At 38.7% G+C, this 12,099-nt stretch overlaps 1 protein-coding gene across 1 annotated transcript; it reads right to left on the bottom strand.

The window, feature by feature from the left end:
• Positions 1-2,114: 2,114 nt before the first annotated feature.
• On the bottom strand, positions 2,115-11,244 carry KLHL41 (kelch like family member 41). Its single transcript, XM_009808166.2, has 6 exons — positions 10,069-11,244; positions 7,164-7,321; positions 6,964-7,071; positions 5,932-6,117; positions 3,969-4,115; positions 2,115-3,105 (listed from the first exon to the last, which is right to left on the bottom strand). Exons 1-6 carry the CDS (start codon positions 11,176-11,178, stop codon positions 2,994-2,996), a joined length of 1,821 nt encoding a protein of 606 aa, XP_009806468.1. The 5' UTR covers positions 11,179-11,244; the 3' UTR covers positions 2,115-2,993.
• Between the last annotated feature and the right edge of the window lie 855 nt (positions 11,245-12,099).

Below are 12,099 nucleotides of genomic sequence, written 5' to 3'. Positions count from 1 at the left end.
TTTATTAAGAACAGGACTGCTGTTACAGCCATTCTGCTATTACAGCCTTTCAGAACAGAGGTACTGTGAGTGACTCTGTCGGGGGAGGGTGTTGTGCGGTGAGGAACCTCCAGATGCTTCTCCTACCCCATGATGTGGTGTGTGCAGAAGAAGTATGGCTTGAGCCTTCTGGAACACCTTCACTTACTTAAAAGATAGACTAGTTCTAGAGGTCTGGCAGCCACCCAGCCCCTTGAAACACCTGTACCCCAGTGAAATGCAACTTGGAAGGGATACCTGAGAGATTTAGACAAGATAAGGAGAAAATAATGCTTATGTCAGATGTAGGCACTTACTAGCAACTGGATAATTCATTAAATTTATTATTACGGCATTATGCATTGGGCTAGCCCTTGCTAATAGAAATAAAATTAGACAAACCATCTAACCTGCCTGTTCTGTAAATAAGACAGTGTACAGAAGAGCAAAATTAGGCTGAAAATTGAAACCAAGAATTATGACTAAGACAAGTCTTCAAACAGTGACAACCATCTTGGTTAGTGGTGGTGAAAAATATTGGTGGTTTATTTATCATGTTTCAAGACCATCTGCCAGTTACCAGGCTTCCTGTGATCGCACTCAGCCAGGTTTTGTGTCAGGAGGCATAAGATACTGAGGTGTAGAAGGAAGAAGTGGAATAGCCAGGAGAATGTTCATTGTAGAGCAGTAACTGTAGAGTGATTGTACTTTTCTGCAAATGAGCCCATTTTCAGAGGCAGCCATTTTATGACTACAGCTGCCATTACCTCATGACGACTGCTAGCTGTGCCCATCTCTTTCATGTACACAATGTGTATAGGTTTTCTTGCCTTTTTAGTAGAAGTAATAGACATTCTTTTTACCACATGCTTTGAAACCTGGCAGGGGTAAGCAACTGCATTTCTGAATTGACCATTGTGCACCTGGCTGTCACTTTCTTTTTTACTACTCAGTAGTAGAAGAAAACATTTTTATTCACTGAACACAAATCAGGACACTAATGAAAAGCCAGGAAAAACTGACAGAACTGATTTAAGCTGCAAGGTGCTTTCCTCCTGAGGCAGCCCTCATGTTTGTGGGATGACTGAAAAAACTAGTAGATGGTTGTCTGCTTATGGTATGAAATGGACAAGGGCTCCAAGACATAAAAGATGAGTGCTTTGAGGAAATGTCATTGAAGGCACAGCACATAGAGAGACTATATGCACATTGTATTTTGTACAAAATGGAGAAGACAATCATAAATATAGGTTAGAATCTCAGAAGGTGGGCTACAAGTCAGAGGGCTCTTGCATGAACCTGCTTCTGTACAGATGGCAGTCAAGTAGCAATTCTGGAGCATAAGAAAGGTGGCAGTGGCTGTAGCTGAGGTGATCAGTCATGGGTGGTCATGTGTTTGAGCTGAACCCTGCTTTTCAGGTATCTGGCATTCACTCTGTGCCAAGCCAGGTATCTTCAAGTTATGTATAGATAAAGTTATGAGTATTCACAATGGGAAGAGGATTAAAACTTGCTATGAGTGGATTCAGAAAGGGCATCTAAGAAAAGTAAAATAAAAATGCTTTTGATCCTTTGCAGTCATTCTTTCTAAATTAAATCAGCAAGTGTTAGAGCAGATGGGCTGGTGGAAACCAGTGATTCAACTACAGCCAATGAAAAGATGCTAAGAACAGCTGAAGATTTGGGTATTAAAGGGGAAACAGGAAAGATGTCCCACAGATTAAGTACCTGTGCACAGTAACATACTGAAATGAGCTATGATGGCTGTACCTTTGCCATATGTTTACCTCTAGGTAAACCTCCTAGGTAGGAAGGGGTCATTTGGTAGCTGGAATTGCTATTCAGTAGGTGTGGTGGGCTTCTTTTCCAGTTTTCCTGCTACAACAGTTGTAATTAGATTTAGATTTATGACATCCTTTAGATTTATGACACCCTCTTTATTCAATGGAGAAATCATTTGAAGAGATACTTTATAAAAATGGTGGGCATGCTCTACTTTAAGAAAACTGAGTGCTCTGTTTTGGACTAAGAAACCTATGTCCTGTCAGTATGATAGTGATGATGAGCTGATCATTAAACGAGACACCATCAAGCAATACTCTTACAGTTTTAAAAACAAAGTTTAATTGTTAAAAGTTTCAACATCAAAATGCATCAACTTTTTATTAAATGGACTGGGACTTTTCCATGAATGCTTGTTAATGGCCTCAGATCTCTGAGAACACCTTCCATAAAATACTTGCTTTGGAAATAAATATAAAAGCATAAAAAAAGTGGAAAATCCTTGTTACCAGAAGCCTAAACATAGTAGGTGAAACAGTAGAACTACTAACCTTGTGAACTTCTCTCTCTTTGCTCACATCTGGCTACTAGTACAGCTTTGGCTGAGATTGGTATTTCTTAGGCCACATAGTATTAGGCCACTTCTGTTTTCAATATGCACTTCAATTCCTGGCTAAAGTATTTTTAGAAGGCTCTAATGAAAATATTTTCAAGATAAGGCTGAAGAATGTGGGATTTACATACATTGCTGAAGGGGGAAATCAGGCTGTACAAACAGCCAGTTAGAATAAAATTAGCTACCTACTAGTTGTATTTAACTTAACAATTAATTCATTGGCATTGTTTAGAGGATAAGCCACCAATATCCTGGATCGTCTGAGTGTAAGGAAGTCTAACTAGTTTTATTAGCAGTTTCACAGAGTGGAAAATGGAGTTCTCTCTGAAATCTTAATTTATTCTAATCAACATTAATTAGAATTCTTCAGGCTTTTAAATCTTGGCAAAAATTCAGTTGTTGTTGGTTAGCTAGTAAATATCTTAAGACTTGGACAGACAGGTGAACTGCTTAACAGTTACCAGTATAACTCGTATGCTGCTACAAAACTCTGTACAATTTGGGGACATTTTCATGCAACAAAACAAGAAGAGCCTATCGAAACTCCCTCACCATACCACATTTTCCAGCATTTTGTTTACAGTTTTGATAACTTGAAGAGGTTTAAGCGTGTAGCCAGGCAGGAGGCTCCAGTAGCGTATCGGATCTCTTTCAGTATGCCAATCCATTCCTTCTTTTCATCATCATACCTGCATTTAACAAAAGAAGGTCAGAACATAGCTTCTTAAAATTTGAGTTTGATGCTTCATCACACATGTGAAAAGGATAGTCCACATGTTGCAAAGGCTTGTAGCAACTATGTGCTGAATGATGCCACAAAAGGCTGCTTTTGTCCTCTAGAACAGAACAGAAAGACATTCTTGTGCATGTGAGTTGTCCCTTTCCTAATGCTTGTTGCTAGCCTGTGTCATACTTTAATTACTCCTATAAAAGCTTCTTCCTTGTCTTAAGTATCCCTTCTCAATTCCTTCAGATTCTTACATATAAAGGTGTTTTTTCTGGGAATCCTTCCCATCCTTCTGCCAGTTAAAACTCCTGAATTTACCTTAGCAACTGAAGAGTCACAGCAGAGATGTGATGTTTCATCACTGCTACCGTGATTTAGATAAAAAAAATATCTAGGAGATAGGGATTTTTGATTCTCTTGGAACAATTACTCATTTGACTATTAACACATGAATATGTACCAACCTCTGCATATACAGGCTTTTCTCCATTAGAATGTCAACGAAGCAGAGAATGTTTTTATGGTACACTTACAAGGCTAAACCTGCCAAGAGATATGGCAACTTTCTTAAAGAGTAAAAGAATCTGAAGATCATGACTCAGACTGTTGAAATTATTAGTAGGTGGAAGTAGTCATTAGATCCAAGTCTCATGTTTATTTGTTACTTTCTGGCAAACATTTCTATCTGTCAACAAGTGCTTTCCAGCCTGTGCTATGGTTCCTTTCCAGAGTTAAACAGAAAACTAATTTTACCCTCCAGTGTCTGCAAATGTAAATTTTAGATATGGCTTTCCACCAGTAAAGTGTGATTAAAATTAAACTTACTTCCATATGTCAGTGACTTCACTGGGTGCAAATTCTTTAGATTCAAGCTGAATCATTGCAAAGCCTCCAATAGCATACAAAGCTCCGCTTAAGGTCACTAAACTGATGGAACTTCTCTCTTGAGGAAATTCAGGCATAATCTCCCACCTAATGATGAAAACCAAAACCTAAGTTAAACAAACATGAGAAATATTCTAAACTGCATGCACTAAAATACATCTCTGGGCGACATAAATTGAGGTACCAAGGACTGTTTGAGTGAACGGTTTAGTAAATGGAAAAAATTTTGAGATTTATCAGCAGTGAGTTTCAGTGTCTCCATCCCCACAGGGACTTCCAGCAAGTCTCAAGTGACAGAATTACACCGTGATGACATCTCTTCCCAGAGACCACTTCTTACAGGTGACCTGGTCCCATCATCAGTAACATGCTTTATATACACGTGTTGTTCCCCAGCTACTCTCATTTTTTTTTTCCTATAGTTTCCAAAATGCATATTCATTTCAAGCAGCATTGACATAATAATTTGAGTTTAAAAAAAGTCACTGGAGCTCGTTAGCATAATTTCAAATTTTCTGCCAATTCACACCTATGAACATATATATAGAAAACATAAAGACATCCCATTTCTGGGTAATGTCAACATCAAAACTAATAGGCTAATTTGTCTCTCTCACTTGTGTGACTTGCATGTAACAAGACAGAGTAAACCAAGGCAAGAACATGCAGATTTTTCAGACCACAAGCTGCACGTGTTTCTGAACAGTGGAAGAGAAGAATGTGCCAGACGTCATGGTAACAAGATGACCTTTACTTTCCTTTGATTTCTGTAGAAGGTGTAAAGTCCAAAGTTCCCTCCTAGAATTACTTCTTGCATAATTCACATTTCGTATTGTTAAATTTTATAAGCAAGTCTCTTTGGGATAGCATACATTTAAGTTAAAGCTTTTGTTGTGAGGTTGATGGCTGCAATGCCACCTGTCAGTGAAGACAGCACAGCCAAATGTGTTTATATACCATAGAAGTGCTTATTAATAAAATAAAGGTGCATCCAGGACCACTTACAAGGTTGAGCTATCATAATAAAGCTTTACTGATACTGTTTTAAATGAAAGTTTGTAAATAAGATGATAGGAAGGCAAAGTAACAAAAAGGAAAATTAAGAGTAGAAAGACACAGATACAGAGAGTATAAACTCCTGGAAAATCATTAACATTTGAGGGATGCTGACTGCAAAAGATTCTGGTTGTGAGGAAGAGCATTGGAAAGTGTCTGGACTAAATAAGTGAGCTAATTCCAGGTATGACTTACTCTCTTTTGTTATTACTTTTTCTTTATAGTATTTCAGAGCACACACTTACAATTGAAAGTCTTCCTGAAGTTTTCATATTAAATAAGCAGAATTATCTGCCTGTCACTAACTAGTGGTAAACGGTATTTGCTGTGACAAAGTAAGTGAACAGCAAGGCATCACAAGGACACGTACCCGAAGGACATTCAACTAGTCCTGTTCAGGCACCTGATTTCTCTTGCTGCGGTTTCATGTTTAGTGCCAGTGCTGTTTCAACTAGATTGTGTGGCCCTTGCCCGTCTCTCCCACTTCTCCCCTACTATGCCAGCACACCTGTTTATGTGGCTGTGTGGTCAACTATATTGGGAAAGTAATCAGACTTTAAAAAAAAAAAAAAAGATTAGAGGGTGGGTTATTTTTGCTACATGAACTCTTCGATCATGTTTGCAATGTAGCTATGCTAGCATAGAAAATACGTGTGGGGGGGAGGAAAAATGGCCAGAGATACAGGCTCCTTAAGCTGCTGTTGCTGTTGTTGCTGAAGATACAAAGGCAGACTAAGTACCTGAGTGGGAGTATAGGCACTTGAACACCTTTGTCACTCATCTCAGAGCTCCTAAAAGCTTAGATGATAAAACACTTGCTTAAAAATAGCTTGAATATTGCACTCACTTATTAGTGGTCAGATCAAAAGCTTCAACAGAGGCAGTAAGGCCTTCTTCAGTGACACCACCTGCAATGACAATCTTTCCCTTATGGATAGCCGTTCCAAACATCGAGCGAGCCACTTTCATTGGAGCCAGGTCTCTCCAGTCTCCTTTCTTGGGATTGTATACAAATAGTCTATTAGTGCATTTCCTGGGGAGGAAAAAAGAAAACCTGTGATCATTTCTAATGAACTTCTGGCTTGTTCCAAGTGAAACCTAGTTGAGGTGGATTGCCTGAGTTTATGTACAACACCTCTTTCCTCTCCATGAGATCCGTTCTTGTATCTAATCTGGGAATCTTTGCATGTCTACAAAGCACTAGTCGCATCCATAGAACTAAATCAAATGTTAAATGCTGCTTTACACATGGCAGAAATTTCACTGTACCTTACAGGAGAAAGCCAACGTCCTTTCCCAGCATACTCTATTCAGATGGGTTTGTGGACGAATGTGTGGCAGAGGTTGTGAAAGAAAGATTAAGCTGCTGTTTCAGCTGATTTGACAAACTTGTATCTTAAATGTCCCCTATACAAACACTGAAAAATTACCACCACGTGCTCAGTGTGAATGAAAACTTTGATTTTCCTAACGTTACAACCATTAAGGTATAACAGGCATCACAGGTCAGAAAATCCGAAAAACTGACACAGTAATTCCACAGCACCTAAGTATTTTTATCTGAAAGGAAATAATACTTTCAGTGAGGGTCCTCGTAGCTATATATTACTAATGTGTCTGCAATGTAAGTAAAAATTGCCTTAGAAATAAGTATGTCATTAAAATAACTAGTTGGGATTACAATTTATATGCAATTTTACCTTATCATGAAAAAGATACCCTATACACCATAATGTGTTCCTCTCTGCCAAATTGTTAGGACCCTTAATCCAGAGATGTAAAAAAGGAAACCCTGATTTCTGAGGGTGAGGACATATAATCTATAAAGGGCCAACCAAATAATGTTATAAATTGTCATGAAAAGACTTAAGAGACTCACTTATCGTCAGTTTTTCCACCAAGACAATATATCAATCCATTGTTTGAGATAGTAGCATGGCCATATACTTTGATGGGTAGTTTTTTGATCTCACCCCATTTCATTGCCCTGGAACAAGAAGAATATCACTGTTAGGCTCATTCAACTAACAATGGGCTATTTACATGTCCTCACTGGGCATAATTGAATTTTAAACATACACAGGGTCATAGCACAATACTGAATCTAGAGACTCCTCAGTGCGAAGGTCCTTGCCTGCAATTACATAGATCTTGTTGTCTGACTCTCCCAGCCCGAAGAGACACCTGGCTGACGGCAGTGGAGGAAGGGCAACCCACTCACCAGCGATGCTGTCCAGCTGAAAGAGCATCAGAACAGGAAGTGTTAGGAAAGGCAAATTGTAAAAATCCACACAATGAACACTGTTCCACCAAATTAATCTAATTGCACTCAGTGTCTCTCAATGGTCATCTGCTTGCCTGAACAACCTACCCTTCCCTCACTGCAGATAATGAATGATGACCCATGCTTCATGGTGCGGAAACCTAGCAGAGTCAATGCCAACACAGCGCTCTCTGCATCTGCTCACCCTCATTCATCCTTACAGAGTTTCTTTGCCTCTTTATTAAGCTCTTCTTCCTTGTTTAAAGGTCCCTCACTCTCTGGCTTCCCTATCACATGTTGGAAAGAACAAGTTCTTCTTCCTGTCTGAAAGGAGCAGACACTTCTGCCATTCCACACCTACACATTTAGCTGGTTGTGCTCATCGCTACAATGAGAGATGCCAGACATCCTCACACCATTCCTTTTAATGATCAGGAAATATTACTTGACAGATGGGACAGATGTTTCTTCTGCAATTGCTAGAGCAAAAGAGGTGATATTGCATCATAAATACCCTCAAAAGATCCTGAGATCTCTGAAGGCACAATGAATAAAGACTTCACTCCTAAGCAAAAAAGGCAGGCAGTGCAGCTCCATTGGCAATAATATTGATGCCATCCCTAGTGAAGTACTCCCATGGCTGTCTCAATTCACATCCAGTACACTGAAAAGACCCAAGGAGAAGCAGCAGGCGGACAGAAGAAAAAAACAAAAAAACAAAACAAAACAGTATTTTCCAAGAACTGTGGTGCTTAATCTTTGTTTTGATCTGAGAACTTAGAAGTGAACCTGAACACTCTCTAACATTCAAAAAGAATAGCTTCTCTCTTCTATTGCGTATAGATTTGCTTCACGATGTACAGGAAAGGAAGGTAAAATGTGAGTTTGCATGAGTGTAAAAGCATTTGATAGAAAACAAGAGAAAGTTCAGTCAAAGTAATCAGATCTGAGCTTAGCTCAGCGACATCCTTTTTCCAGAAGTATGTTCCACAGTCAAGGTCTCCATGCTAAAATGCATCTCCCAAATTTGATAGACCACCCTGTTGGACAGGAAGTTTTATTGCAACAGTGAAATTTAGTTCATGGACATGGATTGCCCCAGTAGCTGGATCTGGGTGGCGTAATGAGGACAAGATGTACCCATCACAGATCACAGCATGCTTAGTGAATCAGTCTTGAAGATGGCATATCTGCTGATGATAGGGCATAAACTAGTCATGCATTTTTGAGCCAGTGGCAGCCTTGTTTCCTCCTGGGTTGCAGCTACCAAATAAAATGGTAACAGGTGCTTCACTGGTAAAGAAAGGGAGATCCGTAAGTGAAAATCAGTTTGGCACCACATTAACATTTTAGAGGGAACAACAGCCACATAGGTAATGCGGACAAGCATTTCAACTATAGGCAGTAGCAGCAGCAAGCAAGCTTAAAGATGACAAGCGAGAGAGTAGGATTTCAGGAAATGAATGTAGACATATAAAGTAGGATTCTGAAAACATCATCAATTTTTAATACCAGTTTTGAGGTTTAGTTTTTCAGAGGCCCCTTTCTAGTAGCCTAAGACCTAGACTATTCAGTTCTGGATTATACATATTATGACATCAACACAGTATTTCTATTAGAAAAATATTTCTGTAACAAGTTTTGCACTTCAGTGATTAGTGTTTTACACCTACGTAAGGAAATGAAACAGCTAATCCCTCTCTAGCAAACTAAGACTTCCCTCTCATAAAAAATGCCTGAAACCAACACTTTCACTGTGTGTGAAATCACTGTGAGCCACACTCCTATAAACACTTAATATTTGCATTTTTTAATATCAGAAGGCTTTAAAATTCTATCACTCTTATCACTCTGCTTTATTTCATATTGAAACTGGACATACTTTCACTCTTTTAGGCCAATGTGCCTAAAGACAGGACATGGCTAGCAGCATATTGCATAATTCATCATGAGATAGTTTAAATATCCCACAAAGCATGTAGCTAGGTAGCTAAAAACAAAACAGAATTAGTTTATGGTGTGAGCATGCCAAATTGTATTTTTGCTAATTTTTCTGAAATATGTTGTGGAAGTTACAGTTTGTATTAATCGGCCTTATATTTATACAGATTCATAAGGATATGAAATTATGCTCTCAGTTGAAATATGGTATTTAGTGTACTGACATTGAGAGTTTCCCAAGAAAACAACCTTACATATTTTAGAATGCCCTTAGGTTTTCAAATGTAGATGTGACAAAAGGACTTCTGGATTTTTAGTGACAAAAGTGGCATTTAAAATATGCACATTACTGCTGTCATAAAAATATTTCAGATGCAAAAAAAGAATGACATCTCATTAGATCTAAAGCAGCTAAGCACTCAACTTTCTTGGAAGTTAACAGAAACTCACAAAAGGTATTTTACAAAAATATTATTAGGCTTAAATTTAGGTACCTGTACCATGAAAAATCTAGGCCTTAAACAATGAAAGCTGGTGCCTAGATACAATACACCAATCCTTTTAATCTTTTCTGAGATCTCACCAGGGGCTTGATCTTGAAAGAGAAGATGCAAGTCCCTTGGTTTCATTTATCTCTCTGAGACAGGAATAGCTCTCTATAGATACTTCTCTCCATCGACTGTACAGAGAGACTACACGACTGACTTGCATAGACTCAGAATACTCTTCAGTAACTCTTATAAGCACCTATTACTGCACCAACAATTATAAAGCTTATACCTGGAAGAAGTATGATTGGAAAGGCTGATCCTTGTTCTCCTCTTCCACATACAGTCCTCCAACAATGTAGACCTGATTTTGTTTGGTGACTATACTGGAATGATTTCTGGGAATCTGTTCTGCCAGGGCTGCTAGGTAGCATTCGTTTTCAAGAGGATCATAAGCCACTGCAGCAGTGTCATTAACCAGAAGAATTAGGTCTTTTACAAACATGCCGTGCCTGGGAAGGTCGTTTAGGTAGCCAGGCAGTAAGTCTTCATCTCCGACATCACCATTCACCTCCCCTTTGGTTGATTTTTCTGTACTTTTGCTAGAGTCAGGCAGTTTTCCAGCAAAAGCATCCTTAATAATCTTTACTTTTTTCTGAAGGTCTGAGTTGCTTTTAATTATATCATCCTTCTCAACATGTTCTTTGAAATATTTTTCTGGCATAAGACGAAAACGTATGCAGTCAAAAATTTCCCCCAGGCTCTTTACTCTGTTCTCCTTGTCTGTTCGGACCCATCTCATTACTGCTTCAAATACCAGTTCTTCCTTCTCTACGTTTAAGCTGTCAGGTGAAATAACTGAGATAAGTTCATGTGGGGCAAGCTGCATGAAGTCCTCTTCTTTGCAGATCTGCACAAAATGATCTGAAACAAAATCACGGGCAGAAAATGCAAGTCTCGGGCAATCAAGCAGAACACCTAATCGAAGGATGGCCAGACAGTTACCAACAGCAAGCCTCTTCTGAAGATAGGAGACGCACACAGTGAATACAGAAGGGATCTGAAAGCGACTGGCCAAAGCAAAAATATCTTGCACGTTAGAATCATTAAGATCAATACTTGCTGAATAAAGGTATTTGACAATCATATCCAGGATGTTGGGGTCAACATTATCTAGAACTACCTCCTTCTTTTTCTCTTCGTTTTGCTCGGATAAGAAATACTCACGAAAATAAGGGCTACAAGCCGACAGAATCAATCTGTGGCAAGGCAGGCTTCTGTCACCAGCTTTTAGAGAGCAATCTATAAACTTTTTCTCTTCAAGGAGTTCCTTGAGGCCATCCTGAAGAAGGGTGGATTGGTAAAGTCTGAGCTCTTCAGTGAGTTCCCTTTGGGAATCCATTTCACAAATACTTGGGAAAGGGGAGGGAGCAGAAAGCTTTAGCTGTTGTCTGCCCAAAGGTCTGCCTGTAAAAAAGGCAGACCAATGTGCTTTACCCTGCCTGAAGCCTCTGCAACTTAATCTCGCCAGCTAAATATAGGTACATACTCTTACAGGTCGGAATTTAGGATGGATGGTTTGGAAAAAAAAGAGTTGCTCTCGCAGCTGTCAAAGACTGAAAGAAGCAACTGTTGCTTTTAGGCACTACGGTCAGGTTTTGCCATCATTCTCCACATTGAATCAATGAGATTACGTGCAATGTAAGAAATTACTTGACATGAGCAAGGACAGCAGAATCTGACCCTCAGTGAGACAGCTATGAGCAAGATAGTAAATATACATGTTACCAAATATTCTGAAATAGAAATATTATTAATCAAGTTGTCAGCTGCAAGTACTGTTCACTTCTTCGGAGTCGCTTAATACATTTCATTGCTGCAGTCATAAAGATATTAAGAAACTCCACAACTTTGCATCAATTATCTATGTTCTAAGATTTTTTTTTTTTTTTTTTTTAACATACCTATACCACATCTGCAATTTCTTCAGGTATTGATAATAAGACTTTGAAATTCATTTTGAGCTGCTTCTTAATATCTGCTTGGTTGTATTTTTTGTAAACAAAACCCTACTGTTCAGACATAAAATATACATTATTCAGGTAAAGTTCTGCTTTCAAAAATAATTTAAAATGAAGTCTCCACTCCCCCCTCAATAAACACCATTCTTCATTTCAGATAGTCTGTAGACATTATCAATCCTTTTAAATTCGACTGTACTAGAAATGGTGTTAACTGCTGTTAAACTAAACTGAAAACAGTACATAGGAAAGCTAGATCAGAGAATGAAAAACATGTAATCCACCATATTAACATAATTTAA

The sequence above is a fragment of the Gavia stellata genome, chromosome 8, assembly GCF_030936135.1.
Source record: "Gavia stellata isolate bGavSte3 chromosome 8, bGavSte3.hap2, whole genome shotgun sequence".
Classification (NCBI taxonomy): domain Eukaryota; kingdom Metazoa; phylum Chordata; class Aves; order Gaviiformes; family Gaviidae; genus Gavia; species Gavia stellata.
Note: the sequence above shows the minus strand (reverse complement) of the source record. Positions and strands in the feature narration are given on the sequence as shown.